Here is a 23,842-nt window from a genome sequence, read left to right on the forward strand (position 1 = left end):
TAGAGTTAGTGAGCATGCTTGCAACATTTCCTTGCAACATTGTTGCAGCAACATTTGTTCCATCTGCCGGCGAAATTTCCTAATTTTAGCCACGAAACTCGTTTCGTAGAGCAGCTGCGCCACCAACTACGTAGGTCAGAGCGAGAGAAAAGCACAGTCCATCTCACTTCCGCAGAGTAGCGAGAGAGCAGGCGGCAATAGTTAGAGAGCGCGAGAGCAAGAAGTGCAGCGTGCTCGCCGTGCATCAGAGCGAGATGCAGCTAGAGGAGAGCACGGTGAGAGAGCCTCCGAGAGAGCAGTGGTGTAACTGAGCGAGGTATATTTTAGGACGTTTCGCGGACTGAGGTAAAACTATAGGGGACTTGGGTCTCGCTTTGGGACCTTAACGGCATTACGTTTTTCAACTCGGCCGCGAAAGTAACTCAAGAAAGGCGCTCCGCACGCAGCTAGAGTATTTTGAAAAACACAAGTCCCGCGACTCGCGACCAAATCATTCAGTGTGTGACGCGAACTGCCAATGCAATAATTTCACAAAAATTGCAGTTTTCCGCGAATCTTGGCAGTTCTTATTTAAATTTGAAAAAAGTGCCAGAACCAAATGAATATATGATCTTCTAAGAGAAAAATACAAAGTGTTTCCGCCAAAAAAAATAAAGCAAGAATCGTTGCACCGTTAGTTCCCTCTCTCGCTTTTCCCTTTTGCGCTTCTTTGCGTATAAAGGAGAAGACACGCGAAAAGCTTCAAACTCGCGACACTTAAAAATAAACACACTCGAGGAAATTACAACAAAAATGTGGCGCGTGCACGTGTAGCTTGCAACAACAACGACAGCAGCAAAATAACGAAAATGCTAAAAGCGAATTGCAAAACCATGTGCGACAAGTAACCAAAAAATCCACAAATTAAAATACAATAAACAATTTGAGTAGTTGCCGCACACACACACACACACATCCCGTGGATTATTACACTAAAAGCGACACTCAATCCAAAAAACCAGCAACAACAACATCAATAAACATGCATTGGATTAAATGTTTATTAACGGCATTCATTTGCTTCACAGTCATCGTGCAGGTGAGCTAAAGTCTAAAAAAGTTCCCAAATTGTCTTTCCAACAAGTTGAATTTTTGGGCACTTTTCCATTTCCTTTTTTGCGCATGCGTGCACTCACCGCTGAATTTTTGCAGTTGGCGTGGTGTGTGCGCATGCTTTGTGGCCAAAAGGAAGAAGCGATTAAGTTAAGGGTTGCCAGGTTTACTAAACATGTTACAAAAATCTTGGGTGGGTGGCTTAATACGATCCGAAATTATCTATTTTTGGGACTGCTTCTAAATTCGTTCTTTTTGCTTAAATACTTTTTTCAAACGCTTGTAACTTGAGAACTTTTGGGTAGAAACAGCTGAGCTCGCATTTTAAGCGGGTTGGCTTTTTAGGGGTGGAAACTGCGGATCGGATCACCCTTTTCGAATTATGCTTCCTAGATGAAAACTAGTTTGGAAAACGAGGCGAGGCCAATGGCCAAACAGGTCCCATCCCCGAAAAATTGTTGAATACGAATACACAGCACAAAATATCAAATATCAACTGTAATGAACTTAAAGATATTTTACGAAAAAATATCTTAAGTTGCTAAATTTTCATAAAATAATACTGTTTTATTTCTGTGTAACAACAAAGATAATCAAACTCTGCCTCAACATCAAAATTTACCACCAACGGCGCATGCCTCTTGAACAGCAGCAAAAAATGATAATACTGCTCGATTTCAATATGAGACCTTAGTGCTATACAAGCCGATGTTAAAAAGTTGATGATGCTGGGCAACATCTGCCGTTTTCGCTGTCATCTCCTCTTCTTCTCCGCTTTGCATGCGCTTTTTACATGCGATTTTTTTCGGTTTACTTTACGCTCTGCGTAGGTCAACGGCGACACATGCGCAGCTTCACTTGCTTAGCTCCTCGTTCTTCTCGTACTTTTCTGTCATGCTTTCATTGATCTTTAACGCCAGCATCCCCTGCGTACACGGATAAAAATGGGGACTTTAACATTAGGAAAACTATATGTAGAATAATTTATTTCCTTTTTTACTAGAAAATGTTAAATCAATCTAAAGAATCCTATGACAGATTAAAAATGTGTTTTTGGTGAAAATAATCACTGTTTGGTTTAGCTTCTTATTTTCTGTTCACATTTTATGTGCTACTAACCTCCTCCAAACTCCGCACGTCTCCTTATTTTCGCCAAACTTTTGGCACGTTGCGTGCTTTACTTCACTCTTCGACCAGCTTAATTTTTTCAAGTCTTTTATTTAGTCGCTAATTTTAACAACGTTCCATAAAAGTGTCTCGACGGCAACCTCCTGGGGTCTTAAGACTGCGACCAGCTGAAATGTTTCCCCATATATAGAAACATCTGCCCCGAATGGATACCTAAGCTCTGACTCATTTCCCAGCTAAATTAAATGTAGAATACTTTTAATTTGCCATTTAAAATAATATCTCGGGCAATTAGCCCGCTATTAGCAATGCAATTTAATTCAATTTTCTCCCTATTCTATATTATATTATTCTCACAATTTTTCGAACCCTTTCGTGTCCCATGCTCCGTTTAAATATCAATTTAACTATCAAATAACCGTAGTCGCCCTGTCTTTGGGTTTGGCATTTATGCAATTTTCATATTAACATTGAGCGCCGAAGGAATGGAAATGAATGAATGAAGTCTCGTACTCGTGGGGGAACTCTCGTAGTCTTCTCGGCTCTACTCTTTCTCCGTATAACATAATTAATTGCAATTTAGAAGCCAAAGAGGAAGACGACTCCCACACAATGCGATGATTCACTTGCGCTTGTAACTGTTTCTCAAGCCCGTTGTTAACGGTTGATTATGATGATGAATTTAAATGATTAATAAACAACATACAGAGTAAGGGGCATTAAAGCAAACACCTGTAGGAAAGCCGAGGAAAAGTCGGGGAAAATTATAATAAAAATGCGTGCTTTCATACATTTTTATGTCCCCTTGTGAATTTTTCTTTTCTTTTTTTTTACTACAACAACTGTCTGTCAGTCAAGGCAAGTTGACGTGGAAATGGCAAAAAAAGAAACGAAGAACTAACTAACTAGTCGCTTCAAGCCTGAGTGATCGCAGTAAAAATAGGAGTAGTGCCCAGTAAAAAGAAAGAAAAGAAACAGAGACAAAGAACAGCTCAAGCAAAAGGTAAACAATGCAACGCACTATTTTCTAACACTTTAACAAGTGTCTGTCCCCCACCTGAGAGCTTGGCAGTTCCAGCTTTCAAGTTCCACCTGGGGAAACCCCTCGTATCCCCCATTTTTTACCTTTCTGATCTTCAGGCGTAGTGGAGTTCATAGTTGAAGGCAAAGGCAAATAAAAAACGGAAAAAGAACCACAACAAGTGTAGGTACATACGCTAAACTCATGGGGCAGATTGTGCAAGGTGTATACAAATATTCAAAGTAAATTTTCTTTAAAAATTTGTGTTAAAAAATTTTTAAAAAGATAAACAATTTTCATTGTTTAAATTCGTTTCATTTTTTTGTTTTGTTGTTTAATAGCAACCGTTGTCTTGTTTTAAAATTGTGTGCCAATTTAAAATCAGATATTATCGATAAAAGTGTAAACTACCTTTTTTTTTACCTATTTTACCTTTGTCTACATTCCCTTGGAACTATAATAATAACCGCATATTTTAGGGGTCCTCAAAACAGTGTGAGAAACTATAACCGAAATTGGTGTCAAATGCTGGACAAAACTATTGTGGTTTTAACGATTGCACTTTTTGTTTTGTTTTGCCTTGCTTCCCACCATCTTTAAACTGTGTGTGTGAATGTTTGTTTGGTGTTATGCAAATTGATTTGCCGCTTGTTGCCGTATTATGTTTTTTGTGTACATATTGTGACAACTGCTGCGCCTTTGTTTGTGAGTGCGTTTTTTTGTTTATCCCAGTATTTTTTAGTTTAGCTTAGTTTGGCTTTCTATTGGATATGCCTTCCGCCTCCCACCTTTATAACCTTCCTTCCGCTCAATGGTTTTTCTCCCTCTTTCTCCTTTTTCTTTTTTTATTTCTTTTATTAATTCAGACGCATCGTTTGGCTTGATTGTCTATTAATTCTTTTTGCCTGCTTCTTATTCTTTTCTTTATTTTTTTGCGCATATTTATGCTCCTCTTCAAAGCGCCGTTGAAAACAAGTTTTTGCTCGGGGAGAGCCGCTCTTTGGCGCTCTCCCTCTCTCTCTTTTGGAGCAGCTGGCAGCTGCAGCTTGTAAGCTTACACACACACACACCAGCAAACACGCGACTCCAATTCACTTTTAAGTCACGTTTTGCTCTTTTTGCGCTCAGCTGACAACAACAACTACCGCTCTCTCTGTTAAACTGTTATAGCTTTGGGGCCTCGTCTCTCTTTTGGCGATCTTTCAATATGGCTGCATGCACTGCTCTTCTTCACCTGGCGTTCATTCGCTTACACCTTTTGTTGGCTGCTCTCTCACTCTCTGTGCTCCCGTCTCGTTCCCTCCCGTTTTAACCATCAATGTTGACCGGCAAAATCGTATGCCGTGGGAAACAATTCGGTTTTACTTGTACATTTTTTCATCGTTTTTCTCTGACGTCTGCGTCGACGTCGCTGCCTGTTGCTGCTGCTTCTTTTATTTAAGTTTTTTCTGTTGTGTTGTTTTTTTTTGTGCTGCTCTTTTGCGTCCGTTTTGTTTTTGTTGGCTGCTTATTAATACATACAGAGGAAAAAAATAAATTGAATAAAGTTAATAAATTCTGCTTTAGATTAATTGCTTACGGGTTACAAAATTAATCAATCCTGAACACTGAAATACGCGAATAAGCGAATGTTGGTAAGAAGACTATTAAAATAGTATCACATCACATTCCATTTTCTTTCCGTACATTTTCTTGTATATTGACCGCGTTCGTTGCCTAAGTCTTTCGTTTTGACGTTTACATTCGCTTGGTGCGCCCTCTCTTTCGCTCTAAATTCCCTTACAATTACAATTGGAAAAGCCTTTGAACAATGTTAGCGCCAGCTTAAGCTCTATTTTTCCGGCTGGGATTACACCTGTGATTCGACACAGCATCTCTGGACCGCACTTCTGCTTAATTGAGCAATTAAACACCCGTGTTCCTACAAAAGCGAAGAGGAAAACCCACAAAACTTCCCAAGCCACATGTGGAGCACTCGACAATAAATAAGCGAGAAAGAGAGACAGCGCGACTCACTGCTGTGCTCATGTCTTGTTAACAATTAAATTGTCGTTTTAACAAGCTTCACTTGTTGTGGCTGAAATGTTAATTGCCGAACAGTTATAGAAAACGGAGCAATAACTCCGCAGTGCGCCTATTTTTGGGCATTGGTGGCTTGTCTCGCCCATTTATGGGCAGATGATGAAGTCATAATTAAGTTTTAAGTCCCAAGTCCAAATCGCGGTATAATGACAATTTCCCTTCGAATTTTCCATTTGAGGAAGTAAGTAGAAACGTTTTTTAAGTATCTATAAACAGAATTCAAACACTAAGCTCTCCCTTTCAAATCTGCGAATTAATTTCACACCTAATAAAAATTTCCTTACATGGTGAATATTAGAAAATCAATTAAAATCCCCGAAACGACACTTTCGAAAACATGCTTGACCCATTTAGCTAATTTCCCTCACACCTCGCTCAACGGGAACGAATTAATTGAGAAATTTATGAGACGACGGCTATCAAACAAATTTGCAAATCCAAATATGCAAATATTGTCGGCGCTTCAAAACGAAAGTCGAGCAGAAAGCCAAAACCCAGTCGAGTCGAGCAAGCCAAGTTGAATTTATTGCAAACCGAATCGGACCGAAACGGAGCGGACTGAAGAAAAAGACCGCTTGCTGAGCATTTGTCATGTGGCCGGGCTTTTTCGGTTCGGTTTTGGTTCTCGCTTAATATTTCATAAGCCTGTTTCCATTTTGTCCTTTGCATGGGTCTCCGCTTTTCTGCTGCCGTCGTTGCCGCTGAAATTCCTCTGCAATTTCAGTTTTTGTTCAAATACCATGCTGAAAGATTTATCGTCTTGTTGGGAGCTGCATTCTTTGTTCTTCGATTTTGGCCCCTCTTTGCTTGCTGGTTTTTTTTCTCCTTGTGCCTTAATGAATTGCTTTTTAATTTGATTTGACTAATAAAATACCCCCTTGTTGCATCCGTTCGCAGGTTCACAGTTCCGGCAGCTTTGAGTTGCGACTGAGGTACTTCAGCAACGATCACGGGCGGGACCACGAGGGCCGCTGCTGCAGTGGGGAGTCGGACAGCGCGACGGGCAAGTGCCTCGGCAGCTGCAAGACGCGGTTTCGGGTCTGCCTGAAGCACTACCAGGCCACCATCGACACCACATCGCCGTGCACCTACGGGGACGTGGTCACGCCCATTCTGGGCGAGAACTCGGTCAACCTGACCGATGCCCAGCGCTTCCAAAACAAGGGCTTCTCGAATCCCATCCAGTTCCCGTTCTCGTTCTCATGGCCGGTAAGTAAAGCACTAGAACAATGAGCTACGATAATGTTATTAAAGTCCTTGGACTTTCAAAACGATCAATTTTAATTGTCAGTTAAAGTTTAATACCTTATTACTGCAAATTAGAGCCCAATAAAGCACTAAATTCACATGAAAACGTCCGATTTATTCTGATTACATATTGCCCTACTGAAACGTCATTAAATGAAGGGCCCAGCCGAACACTTTTCGCTGACACTGTGCCTGTAAATGGCCTGTGCGGATGGCTTTTATATTTAGATTTGCCCTGCGACGAAGCCAGTCACTCATTCAGTCAGTCAATAAAAATTTCCAAGTTGTCTTCTCTGCGCTGTGCGTAGTTTTTCGTCTGAAAACTTATTCGTGCGGCATCTTTGCTAATTTGTTTGGGCTTTTTATAGCCCCTGATCGCTCCCGCGGGAGAAGAACTCCCCGGCTGCCGCGCTTATTTCCGCCGAGCGTCCTTGTCGAGGGTTGTTGGCTGTGGCGCACACGCCGCACCAAACATCTGTCGACTATTAAAAATGCGCTGAAAACGCGTGCGCGAACCGCACCACGGCGCACCACCACCGTATCACCGTCACCGGCAACGTCACCACCATATTCAGCCACACCACCACCACCAGCGATCCTATACGATACGCTGATATAGGAACCGGCGAGCGACAATTTCCAGATCGCTGGAACACAAGGTTATAAACCACCCTTGTGCTCCCGAAGTTGCCGTTACTTTTTGCCCAGCGCTTTCCCAGTTTTGACTTCTCATGGGGATAAATAGTATAATTTCATTTTTCTCATTCAGAAATATAAAATAATAAATATCAAACTCTTTAATTTTGAAAACTTTCTATAAAAAATGTATAAGACATTATAGTTCTATAACTTCTGTATGTTGGTGGTTCAGCAAAGGGTTGTTGCAAGATCCAAGACGTCACCTTTATGGTGATTTATTTTGTAGGACTTTTACCCCCTTTTTTTATATTTCTCTTTAAAGCGCACGTGTGCCCAATAAATGGCTGAAATTTTGAAATGCCGCCACAGACGCTAGTCTTCATTCTGTTCAGCTCGACTGGCCAGGAAAAATATGTATATCGCGGTTGTGGCTCGGCTCGGCTCGGTATGCCGTGCATTTCTTAATTATTATTACGACAAGAGGCTCTACCACACTCGCTCTAGATGAGGATGGGTCCACCCTAGAAAACGAAGAAGTTACTCAAGCTTCAAGGTATTCATGCCAGCAATAACTGGAGTTTGTAACGTATTTTTGTGTCAGTGCGCCCGCAGTTTAAGGGGTGTTTTTACCGCTCTCCCCACATAAGTATTTCTCCACTACCATATCTCGATCCCTCTTTCCGTGAAGCATATTTTGCTATTTCTCTTTGCGTAGACACTTTACTTCCTAATTGTTTAGAGCTGCGCATGTGCAGCGTCACTATTATTATCATTACACACATGTATCTCGAGTGTGCAAAGTCATGGTCCGAAAAAGGGGGAGGAAAGTTAGCAGGGGGGCTATTACCAACGGATCCAGGTAGCGAAAGATGTTTGGCACGTGAAATGTGTAAGCTGCATACATTTTAGCGGTTAAACTGCGGGCAGGCATAAATAAACAATTAGCGACCTGTGGGCTGGCATAATTATGTTAAAACGCAGAGTCGATAAAAGCACGCGCCAAATTGTTGATCTCAGGAATAATTTAAACTTGCAACAAGGGAAATTATTGTATACTTCTTCAACAAGTTTACTTGGAGCTCTGTATTTTTAGGATTTCTAGATATTTCTAGACTTGTTTTGGTAAACTTTAATTTGTTTTATTCAAAAGAACACTTTATTTTTAGAAGGACACGATTTTTAGCTCTTTGTTTTGCTCTCTAAAATTAGTTATTCTATTTAGGCTTCTAACACATTCTAGACTTTATTTCGGTCTGTTTCCGCGCACTTTCAACTTCAAAATATTTCTAGGTCAAACTATAAATTTAATTATAGTATGACTATGTCTGCTGCAGCAGCGGCTGCATCAACTAATTTAATGTTGCACTTAATTAAAACAACGAAAGACGAGCCACGCATGCCTGACGACACGCCAGAAGATATAGCGAGCAATGTTGCATTGGGGGGTTTTTCAGCCACTCCCCCTTTTCAGCCCGCCCCCCTGGTGACTAAAAATAGTCAAGCGATGGCAGGCAGCATTCATGCTCCTCTTGTTCGTATTGAACTTTGCTACTTTTGTCCCCCGTCAGACGGTCTTGTCTTGTCTTGTGTCTTCTGTCTTGTGTCTTCTGTCTTCGGTCCGCGGGCTGTGTCTTCTGAGGAGAGTCAGTCCCCCTGGGCTGTTGCTACGTGTCTGGCTACCACTCCTACTCCAGCCGCAGTGCACTTCACTCTATCCAGATCCCTGCGCTATATGCTATATGCTGGATATTGACGTTGATATACAGCACCGACGCACGCGATATTCACTAAGCGGCCGCTGATGCATGTTGCCTCATTTATTTTTGGATCTGGCATACGCCACGATTGCACGAGTGTCTATAGGTACTCGCAATCTATATACTTTACTTGCCCACTAAGGGCAGGCGTTTAAGGTGGAAAAAAAGCCACTTCCTTTTGGAAAATACATTTTTAAGCAGATTAAAAACTGTTTAAATATTTTATTCGGTAATCCCAACTTAATATCCCCTACATAAGCCACATAAATTGGACTTGTAAATAGTTCCCGCAATGGAATATTTTATGCAGGCGACCAGCAATCACGTAGCTGCTGTTGAAAACTTTATTTCTCTGCACAATAAAACCAATAAACCATCGCAGCGCTTCATTTCATTTTAGCCATTCGTTTGTTATTACCTTTCCTGCTCATTTCCCATTGTGTGCCGCTGGTAAAGCTGATCATCTATGTCTGATTTGCTTCCTGTCGTGCCCATATAAATTTTACGTTTATTCCCAGCGACAAATAGAAGAGATCCGCGAAAAGTGCAATTTCAATGTCTGACAAACGCAAACACACACATACAAATAACAAATGGCAATGCATGCCCAATCGTTATGCAATCAATCGGCAACTCTAGCTTATCAACCAAATTAATTCTACATCTCCGGTTGTGTGGCACACAGGCCCACGCAAAATCGAAAGTTGGTCGAAAAATTAGTCATTTACATGCCATGCAACGCGAATCGAGGGGCCCAATGCTCTACGCAATCCAAAGCTTGTGAGTGCTACGCCCATGGAAAACCGTTGCCGCGGCAGACACCTCTGCAAAAGTTTCCATCGGCTGGCTGGTTTTCGCCTTGCCTCGGATTCGGATTTGGAATCGGATTTTGTGTCATCTCTGCCGGTTTTTCCAGCAGCGCTGCATTCGAAATCAAGTGTGAATTGAGGGCGCTGCCTGCCGGTTGCATTCGAAGTTGCATTTTGCCGATTTGCATTTGAAATGCATTCGCATTGCATTAGATTTGGTCCCCAGCTCTTGTGGGCGGCCAACTTGCCTAGCAGCCTGTCATAATCTCTTTATAATGAGTGGCCGCAAAATGTGGGGGCGGCGGAGCTTCTCTCCATTAGCTCGAAATTAGTTATAGTCGATGCGGTTTGATAAGTGTGCGCGGCATTAGTGCCCGTCATTTCCCGTTTAGATGTGAACTTTCTTTAACCGTTTCCTCTTCTTTTCCGATTTTCAGGGCACCTTCTCGCTGATCGTCGAGGCCCTGCATGATACCAACAACAGTGGAAGTGCGCGAACCAACAGTAAGTAAAATATATATATATATTTTTAATAAAACCACAGCTTTCGGCCTGGAAAATGACTTCCTTGCAACATGGCCAAAAATATATTTATGGGCCCATCCTGCTTCCTGTGATCGAAAGCTGTCAAAATGCGGCGAGCGATCGCACAACCTGCAACCTGATACCTCCTTGCCAGAGGCTCTAGCTTTTGCTCCTCTTCGCTCAGTGTAAGATTTCCGGGGTATTGAGTGGTTTTAAATAACCAACACACACACTCGCACACACGGGGGATAATCGAGGGCCAGACTTTGTCGCCTTTTGTTGTCTGCCAGCTTGGAACGGAAGTGTGCTCGAAGTTGAGGTTTGCCCATCCCTCATTTGCTTAAAGTGCAATTAAGCTCGGGCTCACGAACTAAACGCTAGTCAGTCCAAGTCCAAGGCGATTCCAATTGTTTCGATCGGGAACACAGATCGCCGAGAGATCGTGTGTAATCCATCTTGAAAACAATGCTACATGGATCTGTGTGTAGTAACTGATTGTCTTTTAGAGATAAGGACCACACAAGGATCTAGCCAGCGCGCAAATCCTTGACAAAGCATACCGATTTTTCTTTCTTCAACAGGAAAAAAAAAAAAGAAAAGATTCCTCAGCTCGGATTTTTTAAACACTTTTTTTGTGGCTGACTTTCCCACACAATTTGATGAAAGAGCGGAGGAGAAGCTACCTGCTTGGGGCTTAGCTACCTGCACTTTCTTTTGGCTCAAGATTTATGGAGTTTTCATAGGAATTTCTAGCATGTTATTCTCTTTGTTTTTTGGTCGTCTCGCCTTTTCTTCGGCTGGGCCCTTTTTTCCTTTTCGATTCCTCTATATTTAGCTTGGCCTATTCCTTGAAGGAATTTTAATTGTTTTGCTGGGAGCTCCTTAACCGATTTTCACTCGGTTTCCCGCTGTGCCGCCTTGGCTAGACTCCAGGCTAATTTCCGAGGCGGTCCCAGGCTAATAGATCTTTATCGGTACAAGTATCGCTCTCCTCCGTCCCGAAACTCCCTCCTACCTCCAGTTCCCAACTCCCCAGCAATTGCAATTTCAATTTCTGCACACCGAGATTTCCTAGTCTCGCCGCCTGTCAAGGATTAATTTCATTATTTAAAAGTATGCAACACAGTTTTTTCTTCCTTTTTTTCATTCGCTGCGCTGAATGACGATCTCCCGCATACTTGGACTTGCATAGCAAGTTTACGCCGCAGCACTTTGCCAACGAGTTTAGCTCTTTTTTGTTATATTCATTTAACATAAATTACATAAAGGAGGGGGCGGGGGGAGGGGGCAACGCACATGGCGACCTTTTCGCCAGGTTTTCGCCCAGAGCCTGAGGCCAGCTAAACGGGGAACAGCCAAAGGAACCGGACCTGCTGGGCAAAAAGAATCTGAATCCCCCAGTTCGAAGTCAAAGAGGCACTGCAAAAAATACTCTTTTGAATAAACCCTAACATATTATAATTTAAGGAAAGTTTTTCTATTTCTTCGAAATATGTCAATATTTTATCCAAGTCCAAAGCAATTTGCACTTTATAGTACTTTACTTTTTATTATCCTTCTATAAATTATTGGGAATTTTCCTTACGTGTAGAAGGCATTGCAAGGTGATTCTCTGGCCTCTCGGCTTGATGCGTTCAGAAATCTTTCAACTCACGGCTCTCGAGATTTTCGCCGGACTGCGGCGGGCTCTTCGGCTTCCTCACCTATCCCTACCTACCAATTAATCTCTGCCAATGCCAAAGTTGTTAGTTGCACGTTGTGGCCGCTGCTCTCCTGGTTCGATGTTGTTAAAATGCTTATCTTTTAATTTTAACTCATTGGATCAAGAAGCGGCAGCCCGGCAACAAGAGCCCAACTTCTCTTTTTTCGACTTGGCTTCCTTCGATCTTTTCTGTCTGTCCGTCTGTCCGTCTGTCTGTCTGTCTGGCTGCCACAAAACTTGTCGTTGTTGTTTTCGTTTTTGTTGTCGTCGTGTGTCTTGATAAAATGGTATTTTCGAAAAAATTCCTCAAGTCCAAGTCAGCGATACTTTGGGGAGGCGGATGCTGCAAATAAAAAATTGGGTGGAGAGGGATAAGGGGTAGCAGCGGATCGGGAGTCAGAGTCAAGTTTGGATTTCTTGTTGCAAATTTGTTGCACACAAATTTCACTCATTTGTTGAGCGCAGCAAATGGGTTGACAAAGCGGTTTGAAAGGGGACTTTTCAAACAATTCATTAGTGTGCTAAATATTTCATTCCGTTTTAAATATTCCACCTAATGCTAAATGCATTAAATATTTGTTTTTGGCTAACTACCTCCCGAAATTCCCGCATTGCTGAATATTGAAAATCTCCACATTTCCGCGATCGTCGGCCAATGGGAAAGTTGTCACACGACGCGCTTTTCCACAGATAATTATTAAAACGCAACTTTGCGTAAATATTTTCACAAAATTTGCCTGATATATTTTATTGCACGTTTTTCCAAACTGGCCAAACTGGCCAGAAAAATTGTGCGTCTCTTGCCGGCTTGTCTAATAACCTGTCATGCCACAAATCCTATGGGCTTTATCGCACTAGTGAGCCAGCGAGTGTGTGTCGGTGTTGCAAATGTAAATAAAACCACAAAGTACAATTCAATTTTTGTTGCAGTTGTTTTTGTTTTTGGGAATGTTGTTGGCTGGTGCGATTTTTGCATTGAATGCTTTTCCATGTTGTCGGCCCCGTTCGTCGGCAGGTGAAGCACACACACAAACACACTCGAGTCTTGGCCAAAAAAATGCAATTGCCAACAGCTAAGCCAGCGGCTCAAGCAACTGGCTAAGAATTCTTGTTGCCGCATTTGAGTTGTGCATATTTTTGGTAATTAATTAGTGAGTTTTTGGAGTTGCCGAATTTTTTATTTAATATTTTTATTGGCCAACCAGTTGGGCTGCTTGTCAATGGACTCGCTCCATATGTGTGTCCGTGTAATATATAGCTTTGACAATATGGTTTGATATATTTGGGCAAATATTTTAGTCGGTTGCCCAATAGTCGCAGATTGTTAGTAAAAAGGAAAAGTGGATTCGATTTCCATTTATTTCTGCTCTTAATTTCGCTTTCACTGCTCTAATTTTCCAGGGGCTTCTGAAATGGGGGTTTTCTCTGGTTTGTTTTGTTCTGTCAGCTCTGAGCTCTAAAAGAAATATTTACGATGGAGATTTGAGTTGGATTTATAAGCAGATAACCTGACTCCGGCTTAGCTTGGCTTTAACTCTGGCTTTGGATTTAGCTTTGGCTTTAGTTTTAGCTGTAGCTGTAGCTACATGCAATTCGAATAGTCATGCACCTGCAATTTACTTTATAGACCATGGCATAATGTGGCTGCACATGTATCTGTATCTGCATCGGTGGCAGTATCTGCATTTGTGTAGATACGCGACGCACACAAACGAGTTGGCACAGCCATCCCAAAGTCGAGACCGGTCGGCGAACAGCTGAAAAATGCCTCGACGAGCTTGGCTGGCGGTCTGCCTGCTGCCTTCTTTTTTCATTTATTTTTTTCTTACTTATTTTTTTGTTGTACTTTAGCCATGCCCCGTGTCTGTCTGCCAGCTTTGGCTCTCTCATCGCCAAATACCAAGTAGTACTCCGTACTCCGAACTCCGTACTCCGTCCTAACCAAACTGCATACCTCGGCTTGAGCACTTGACTCTGTGACAAGCAATTGCATTTGGGGGTTTTCAAGTTGCTTCGCTTCGTTCGATTTCGATTTTCGGTCTTTGGTTTTTTTTCTTCTATTTCCCATTTGCTGCATTCCAAACAGAGGTTTTTCGATCTTTTTTTTTTGGTTTTTTTTTTTTGCCCCGAGCGCCATCTCATCGGATCATCTTTAACCCAATTAATCTTCATTAGTCTATCGGCGAGCTCAACTTGTTCTCACACACTAATCGTGGTCCCGATCTCTCCCTCTCTCTACTTGCAGATCTCCTTATCCAGCGACTGTTGGTTCAGCAGGTACTGGAGGTGTCCTCCGACTGGAAGACGAACAAGTCGGAGTCGCAGTACACCTCGCTGGAGTACGATTTCCGCGTCACCTGCGATCCCAACTACTACGGATCCGGCTGTGCCAAGTTTTGCCGGCCGCGCGACGATTCGTTTGGACACTCCACTTGCTCCGACACCGGCGAAATTATCTGTTTGACCGGATGGCAGGGCGATTACTGTCACAAACGTAAGTAGAAAATGCTTTTTAAGTGTGGGAGGGGGCTTACTTTATATAAGGTTAAACGATAGGTATTTGTAAAGTCCCCTGAAACATCTGAAGTTCACTTGCTCAGATTTACAAGCATACCAGCCATTAGAATATTTCACAATCTGATGAAACATCCACTATAGCTTAACCCAGAGATACACTTTGTATCTCGGTCTTAGATATCCACACGGATCAATAGCCTCCATCGGCACTCCACGCATTCTTTACGCCGAAAACACTTGGCCCGCTCTGTTTGTTGTTGCTTCTGCCGATCTCCCGGTTTTCAAGTGTCTCGAAACTTAAGTTGATTTTTTTCCTTTTGCCTGCCAGCTCTCATTATTATTGAAAATCACTTGCTTGTCAAATCAAATGAGATGATTGTACACAATGCCCAAAAACAGACGGCTGCTGCTGCCCCGAACGAATTAAAGTATAATTATTTTTCGAATGCGTACGAGGCGATGAGTTGACAAAATGTGAAAACTACAAAAATTTGAATACAGAAAATGGCCATCAAGTGGGGGTAAGGAATCAAAGTCAAACAAATAAATTAAAAATCAATGGAGTTCGGGAAACGAAAAACAAAATGCAAGCGTGTGGGGGAAAAGTCATTTGTCATTGGCAGAACAAAACGTCTAACGAACTGCCGAGAGCAGAAATTCGGGCAGCCCTTTGTAGTTGGTTGGTAGTAGTCCGTTGTTTAGCTACCTTTGCTCTACCAACATTTTCAACTGTGAATCAGAGCAGACACACCAGACCAATGATGATGATGGCGATGGCGAATGATGATGATGATGACGAGGAGCAGGGCATACAAAAATCTTCCCACGCCAAGTGCAAGGGCCCGGGTTTTTGGACCAAAAAGGTGTGGTGCCGGTGTATCTGTATCTGTATCTGTATCGGTGGTGTATCTTGGTCTGCGTAAGGGGTCCACTCGCACAGATACTTGTACAGATGATGATCAAGGTTTGAGTTTGGGTTTGGGTTTGCGTTGCTTCGGTTTGGTTCATCGTCGTCTGCATGCCGAGCATTTCTGAGGACCCGAGAAGAGTCGACTGTCGACCCAAGAACAAACTTCCTTTAGGGCTGTTGTGGCAACGTCTGATTACACCTTAAATGTCGTAGCCTCCTGAAGACGGGCTTCTTCGGTTCGGTTCGATTCTTCTCCACTCCGCTCCCCTCCGTTTCCCTCTTCCTTTTTTTTTTTTTGTCTTTCTGCCGCTGCCTTTTTTTCGGGGCAGATAATTTTTGTGTCCTGCTGCCGGTTTAGCAAGTTGCCAGCGGAAGAGGCAGCTGCTCCTGCTTGCTATATTTTATTTTCAACTTAAATGCGCAGAAATGAGCTTAAATTAAGGCACACACACTCGCACACATGTGCGAAAATTATTTTCCAGCAGCAGGAGCAGCAAATAAAAAGCCAGAACGTGCAGGCTGCAAAAACAAAACAGCCGAAACGGAGTAAATTGGCCCAAAAGGTCTTGTAGTTTTTGCTTTACCCTTTTGTTTTTTGTATTTTTTTCGTTTTGTTTTTTTTTTTTTTTGGCCAAGTGCGTATGTATGAATGGAGTTAATTTCAAGGAAATTAGCTATTTTGGCTAAAGTTCATGAATGGCAGGCAGCTGGCAGTTCAGTGGGTGCTAAAAAGATGCATCTGCGAGATGCTTTTGAAAAGAGTTTCGAGAACCCTTAACCGGAGAAGTGAAAGTAAGCGGAAGGGAGCGAATTACTCGACTATATATCATTCGATTAGCGGGGATTATCTCTGCCCTGAAGCGTGTGAACTTCTTTTTCACTTTCAGGAAAATCTATTTCGACTGCGGGCGAAGGTAATAAGAATCATTGGCAATTGCCAATATTACGCTCCATCCCCATATATATAGATATATATTAAAAGGGGGCTGTGCTGTGTTTGCCCCCCGCGTTCAGAACACGTTTTTGTGATTTTCTAGCAATTTTCCTGCTGCTGCTGCTGCCGCCGCCGTTGCCGCTTGCCGCTTGCTTCTGAATGAAACTCACTCGGTTTAAAGAGGAGCATCATCATCAGCCGCATCGGCAAAGGCATCGGCATCGGTATAGGCATAGGCATCGGCATCGGCGGCTCCTTCCACGTTCTGGTGGTGGGCTCCTTTTGGCATTGCCTTTTTTAGTTTTGTTCACGACTTTTACCCCTTCTCTAGGCCCTTGTGGCAACTCCCCAACTTCCTGCCTTCTGCTGCTGCCGCTTCTCTCGCCGGCCGAAACATGTTTGCCACATTCTTCGGAGAGATCCCGACTCCGACTCCAATACTACCAACTCCAGCTCCGACTTTGACTCCAGCTTCTACTTCGACTCCGTCCGACTGCAGCGCCCAGCTTCCAATCGAAGTTTTCGTCGAACCTTTTGAGCTTGGGAATCTGTTTTCTGTTTTGGGCCACGGCCTCCGCCTCAGCTGCTCAGCCTGCTGCTGCTGCGGCTGCTGCTGCTTCTTCTTCTCCTGGCCATGGGATTATTTCATTTTGTGTGTTTCCTTTTTGGCCTTAGAAACAAGTTATTCCTGCTTGGCTTAAAACACTCACACACCGCCGAACGCCGAGAGTTTGAGAGCCACTGGCCATGATTCATTTTTATAGTTTTTGTTGTCTTATTTTTTTTGTGCTTTCCTCATTTTTAGTCTGTGCTAAAACGTTTTAAACGTTTTCCTATTGTTTAGCGCGCGGCTTTGTTTTATTTCCCAGAGACATCATTTTTTCTTGGGGTTTTTTTTTTCATTGCCAGACGCGTGAAAAAGAAAGTTTTTTCGGCACTTCTGCTTCGGAATTGCCTCAATTTGATGGATCTCGATGTCTGTGAGTGGGTTGTGCAGCTCGTTGTCGAGTGGGTGTCCCCCGGGCTTATGTTTTAGTTTATCGGACAGGTGGGGAGTCCATTTCAAAGCCATTTAGGTTTTAAGTTGGGAAAGTGTTTTACCCCCACCACCAGCACCCGTATTGTTTACATTTCAATTAATTTATATTTAAATTTTCCCTCTCTTTTTTATTTGCAGCCAAATGCGCCAAAGGCTGTGAACATGGACACTGCGACAAGCCCAACCAATGCGTGTAAGTATCTTATTCGATCTCATTTAGTTGATTAGGCCTTTGTGCTAACATATAACTGATCAGGAAATGTCTCATTAAATTTAACTTGATGAATGGATATTGTTCATCAAAATATTAGCATTTTGAATGTCATTATATCAACAAGCTATTCATTTTTGGAACTTCTTTATGGAAAATGGTAGATCATTTTCCCAACTTGAAAACTGAGAGAAAACGTATTCAATTAACCCATCTGTTGCCAACTGCAACTAACGGGTTCCTTTGCCTTCAATTTAATGATGATTCTTGTCCTCTTTGTGTTTGCACGTTTTATTTGTTTGTGTTTGTTGTTAGCTACTTTTTAGCTTTTGTTTTTACCTGCCCACCCAGTAAAAACAACAAGAAGAACAGCAACAACTATCATGATGGGGCACACCTTTTCAATGTAATGCTGAATGTTTGAGTGCTACCGTGAGCTTTGCGAAAAGGGCAGAAAACACTTTGCTGCTCTTTTATTTTATTTTTATTTTTTACTTTTTTTTTTTTTTGCTTGGATTTTAATGCACGTTTTTTACTCGCTCGTTTGTTCGTTCGGCGACCGCAGAAATTCTTTTGGTTCGGCGCGATGTCATTTGATTTGGCCGGGGTTTTGCATTACAATTTTGAAGCGAAGTAAAAGCCAGGCGGCCAAATTGAATTACAAGTACCGAAGTTTTCCCACATTTTGCCCATCAAGGTGTAAGCGAACACTTTTGACGACGCTGGCAAATATTTTCAGATATTTGCAGCATACAATTTCAACAAAAAACAGCTGCACGGGGAATAAAGTTCAATACGGCTAGACACAATGTTTTTACATAATTTTTTTTTAAATATATTAAACGAAATACCCCTTTTCCTTTGAAAAACTTGTATGAAAATGTTGCCACACTAGCTGCGATCTGCCAAATTGATTTTCAAACGTCGAGAGTAGAGGATGTTGCTCATTATTTATGCATTATGTTGGCCAATAAACTTCTCTCACTGCCAGGCGGAAATCAAACATTTTGTGGTCCGGCGATAATTGTGCCAAATATAAAAAGAGCACCAAAATCAACACATCATTGTGTGGAATGGAGTGAAGTAAAGTGATTGGTGGAACTGTTTTGTGAATCGAATTGTTAGCTGGAAACCGCAGATACGCCCGGGTATGCGTGCCACTTAGCCATGTTGTTTGACGGTGGGAATATTTTAATAATTCTAAGCGCATACAGCACACATTTGCTAGTTGGCAACGCGACTGCTGCTTTTTTGACATTTCTTTGTGTACACACTGGCTGACGCATATCAATTACTACTTGTCTCCCAGTCCGTCTGTTTGCTGTTTGTCTGTTACTTGTCTCTCCACCTCCAGCACTTCCACCCACTCTGCCTCCCCCTTTTCAACAGGTTAGCTGTCTTGGTTTGAATTATTAACTATTGAAATCTTTGTGGGTGAAGGCTTTTTCGCCTTGCAGTTGGCCAGTCAACACTTACATCTGGCAATGCGTGCATTTGCGTGCGTGCGTGCTTTATTTGTTGCAGAGGAAGCACTTTTTTTCGTTCGTTGGTTCGAAATCAATTTATGATCGTGAGAAATGCAAAAATTTTGTGACTCCCTCGGCTCTCCCTCTTTCTCTTCTTCATTTTCAAGTGTGCGGATATGACTTCTTGCAGAGACATTCGTTTTATTTCAATTGCGAACGAGACTCTTTCAAGTTGACAAGCCATCTCCTTTCCCCGTCGCTCCTTATCTTCTTTGCTCTTTTCTTGCCCATCTTGTGCCTCTTTTTCGACTGCAATCAAGCGTGGCATGCAAACAAGTGTACGTGGGGGAGGGAGCGGGATGCAGAGATGCGTGGAACAGGTGATGGAGCCCCAACACTCCGTCCTGCTCGCTCGCATTCAAAAGTCAAAAGTAAACCAGCGCTCGCGGCGCTTCAATAAGCAGAGTCAAAGATCTTTAAGTGTGTTTGCTGATTTCTTTTAGACCCTCTCAAAAAGAAGTACAAAAAGTCGTACTATAACTTTTCAAATGGGTTACCTACAAGACTTACCAAACAAAGGTTAAATAGCTTAAGCAGTTACTCATACATACGATTGGGCACTCTATACAATCTTATTTATTTCTTATAAAAATCAACCTACGGTCACACTAACCACCCCCTTTCCTTTTTCTATTTTTTTACAGTTGCCAACTGGGCTGGAAGGGCGCCTTGTGCAACGAGTGCGAAGTGGAACCCAACTGCATCCATGGCACCTGCAACAAACCCTGGACCTGCATCTGCAACGAGGGTTGGGGTGGTCTGTACTGCAACCAGGATTTGAACTACTGCACCAACCACCGGCCCTGCAAGAATGGCGGAACCTGCTTCAATACCGGCGAAGGACTGTACACCTGCAAGTGCGCTCCCGGATTCAGTGGCGATGATTGCGAAACGGAGATCTACTCCTGCGATGCCGATGTGAATCCCTGCCAGAATGGCGGAACCTGCATCGATGAGCCGCCAACGAAGACGGGCTACAAGTGCCATTGTCCCAGTGGCTGGAGCGGCAAGATGTGCGAGAAGAAAGTGCTGACCTGTGCGGACAAACCGTGCCAGCAGGGCATCTGTCGCAATGTCCGTCCCAATTTGGGGAGCAAAGGTCAGGGCTACCAGTGCGAGTGCCCCATTGGCTACAGCGGACCCACCTGCGAACTCCAGCTGGACAACTGCAGTCCGAATCCCTGCATCAACGGAGGAAGCTGTCAACCGAACGGAAAGTGCATTTGCCCAGCGGGATTTACGGGTTCGAAGTGCGAGACGAACATCGATGATTGCCTCGGTCGGACGTGCGAGAATGGCGGCACCTGCATAGACATGATCAACCAGTATCGCTGCCACTGTGTTCCCGGATTCCATGGCACCGACTGCAGCAGCAAAGTGGACTTGTGCCTCATCAGGCCGTGTGCGAATGGAGGAACCTGCCGGAATCTGAACAACGACTACCAGTGCACCTGTCGGGCGGGATTCACCGGCAAGGATTGCTCCGTGGACATCGATGAGTGCAGCAGTGGTCCCTGCCACAATGGCGGCACCTGCATGAACCGCGTTAACTCCTTCGAGTGCGTGTGCGCCAATGGTTTCAGTGGCACGCAGTGCGACAAGGAGTCCTACGATTCGGTGACCTTCGATGCCCACCAGTACGCCACAACGCAAGCGAGAGCCGATGGATTGACCAATGCCCAGGTGGTGCTTATTGCCGTTTTCTCAGTGGCCATGCCTCTGGTGGCGGTGATCGCTGCCTGCGTAGTGTTCTGCATGAAGCGGAAACGCAAGCGCGCCCAGGAGAAGGACGATGCGGAGGCCAGGAAGCAGAACGAGCAGAATGCGGTGGCCACCATGCATCACAACGGCAGTGGTGTGGGCGTGGCACTGGCTTCTGCCTCGCTGGGCGGCAAAACGGGCAGTAACAGCGGACTCACCTTCGACGGCGGCAATCCGAACATAATCAAGAACACATGGGACAAGTCGGTCAACAACATCTGCGCCTCGGCAGCAGCGGCAGCGGCGGCGGCGGCAGCAGCGGACGAGTGCTTAATGTACGGCGGATATGTGGCCTCGGTGGCGGACAACAACAATGCCAACTCAGACTTTTGTGTCGCCCCGCTGCAGAGGGCCAAGTCGCAGAAGCAACTGAACACCGATCCCACGCTCATGCACCGCGGTTCGCCGGCAGGCAGCTCCTCGAAGGGAGCGTCTGGCGGAGGAGCACCGGGCGCGGCGGAGGGCAAGAGGATCTCCGTGCTGGGCGAGGGATCCTACTGCAGCCAGCGCTGGCCTTCGTTGGCGGCGGCGGGCGTGGCGGGTGCCTGCTCCTCTCAACTGATGGCCGCCGCCTCGGCAGCGGGCAGCGGAGCGGGGACGGCGCAACAGCAGCGGTCCGTGGTCTGCGGCACTCCGCATATGTAACTCCAAAAAAAAAAAAAAAAAACACTCCATCCGAACGGGTTCCAACGAAATCCGGAGAAATCCGCATGGAGGAGCTAACAGCACACACACAAAGAAAAGACTGGGTTTGGGTTCGAAATGTGAGAGAGACGCCAAAATGTTGTTGTTGATTGAAGCAGTTTAGTCGCCACGAAAAAAAATGAAATATCTGTAACAGGCATAACTCGTAAACTCCCTCAAAAATTTGTAAAGTAATTAGCAAAACTGCAAGCCAGGCCGTTTCGATCGTTTTTTATAGATTTTATAAAACGCAATCTTAGAAATTATTCATTTGAAAAGCACACATATTGAACCAAATTTTTAACGTATTGAAACACTCGATCGAGACAGCAAATGGGGAACAGTATTTGCTCCCTTGATTATTCCAATGGACTGACCTAAGCCTAAAGTTGTACACCATAAAGTTAACCTCTCGAAATTGAAAACTATTTGTTTTTGACACCACCACATCCCACTTGACCAATTGCTTGCTAGAATTTAGACCAAGACCAAGACCAAGAACCACTGGACGACGGAGTCGAAGAGAAGACTCTCCACACAGTTTGACGTTTTGCATGTTACTGAAAAATCTGCTTCAATTTAATCTATTTTTTCTATTAGTTCGGTATAAATTGTAAATATTAATGGTACACGTAAATGTAAACGATTGAAAAGAAAACCTCCTCATTGACGCCGCCCGAAACGGGGCTGCTTTTCTATGCAAGGCAGTCGGCCGGATCGGGCGATTTGTATATAGTACTCATAGGTCACATCGATATACGACATGGATAAGAGAAAAAGATGAAAAGCCACACAAAAAAACTACATAAATTGACACTATCTCGACTATTTAGTTTCTAACTATGTATATGTAAATGTAGCGAACGAAGAAAAACTAAACTTAACTCGACTCTAGTTTAATATTAATTTAAAGACCCCACACAAACAAACATGCGAAGACAAGCAAAACATTTAGTGATTCTATTTTAAGTACTTCTAATTTACCCTACCAACCAATTATTTTTTTCGATTTTTAAACTTATTATTTTAATCTTTATTTTTTAATTTTGTCCATCTACAACCCTATATAATTTTTTGGCCTATTCCGATTTGGAGCATTTATCAGCGATGAAGTCAATAATACTTGTAGTTAGCGCTTAACTGTAAACGAAATGTATTGAATTTATAAATTGTAAGTCGAATCACAAATTTCATGAAAACTGAATTGGAACATTAAAAAAATAGTAAAAAAAAAAAAAGCTTAGCAAAAAGTGAATGAAATATACAAACAAAATATACATACACAAAACAAATGAAAATTCGTGTTTTTTCAAAGTCTCCAAATAGTCTTAATATTATTATTTTTTGTTATCAACGCAAAAAAGATTTATACAATTTAATTTTGATCTCAAAACCGAAGACAACCAGACAATGTGCAGCACGAAAGACGCAAAAACTGTTTGCGAAATTCCAAAACGTCAAAATTAAATCAACAAAACTACAGTTAAATTGCAAATGGTTCCTCGTTAGTGTAAAGAAATGAAAACTAGTTGTAAATGTGCTAAAAACAAACTGTGCAGCAACTTATCTGATAAATCCTACACAGTATATATATTTTTATACGTTTGCTACTGCAGCTCTCTCATCCAATTTTGTACATAAAACTCTCCGATCCTGTAAACTGCGCTCATACGGGATATAAGCTTTTACAGCCTATAGCCACACACATATATTTTTTATAAATATCTAATTTTTAAATAGTCGTTTTTAGTAATTTATATTTTTATTGCAAATGAAAAACCGAAAAAGGAAACAAAAAAAATTAGAGAAACACTAAACAGAAAATTGTAAAAAGTTGATAAGACCCTAAAACACACATATTTATACCAGAAGAAAATGAAAAACCCATAAAAATAGTAGTTACTTGCATACAATTGTAATTTAGTGTTGTACTTACGATTTAGTCTAAACAATTTTATGAAATTTTTTAGTAATTAAACAAATGAAATTAAAAAACGAAGCAAACAAAAAAGCCACAAAAAAACGAACAAACAAAAAATGCAAAGAAAAAATATGAAAAAAAAAAACAATAAAAAATTTTTATGAATGAATTATAAATACGAATGTTTTGTTATTTAAAGAAATGAGGGGGAGAAACAGTGGAGTACAATGTTTTAGATACTCTCCAACTCTGTTCGCAAATTACAACAAATTAAAAATGGATTAAAGAGCCTTAAAATGCTCTTTTAGTGTCTTCAATAAATATACGAAGAAAGAT

At 42.6% G+C, this 23,842-nt stretch overlaps 1 protein-coding gene across 1 annotated transcript; it reads left to right on the top strand.

The window, feature by feature from the left end:
* The first annotated feature begins 387 nt into the window (after nt 1-387).
* On the top strand, nt 388-22,873 carry LOC108101083 (neurogenic locus protein delta). Its single transcript, XM_017205282.2, has 6 exons — nt 388-1,078; nt 6,221-6,532; nt 10,214-10,280; nt 14,249-14,497; nt 17,542-17,596; nt 19,785-22,873. The coding sequence occupies exons 1-6, from the start codon at nt 1,022-1,024 to the stop codon at nt 21,544-21,546; spliced, it is 2,502 nt and encodes an 833-aa protein (XP_017060771.1). The 5' UTR covers nt 388-1,021; the 3' UTR covers nt 21,547-22,873.
* Nucleotides 22,874-23,842: the final 969 nt, after the last annotated feature.

This window comes from Drosophila ficusphila, unplaced genomic scaffold, assembly GCF_018152265.1.
Source record: "Drosophila ficusphila isolate 14025-0441.05 unplaced genomic scaffold, ASM1815226v1 contig_791, whole genome shotgun sequence".
Lineage (NCBI taxonomy): Eukaryota > Metazoa > Arthropoda > Insecta > Diptera > Drosophilidae > Drosophila > Drosophila ficusphila.

Excerpts from the sequence above, each read along its gene's own strand:
- LOC108101083 (XM_017205282.2), top strand. The coding sequence starts at position 1,022 with ATGCATTGGATTAAATGTTTATTAACGGCATTCATTTGCTTCACAGTC. Across the intron at positions 1,079-6,220 it reads GCTTCACAGTCATCGTGCAG|GTTCACAGTTCCGGCAGCTT; the intron begins GTGAGCTAAAGT and ends ATCCGTTCGCAG. Across the intron at positions 14,498-17,541 it reads GGGCGATTACTGTCACAAAC|CCAAATGCGCCAAAGGCTGT; the intron begins GTAAGTAGAAAA and ends TTTTATTTGCAG.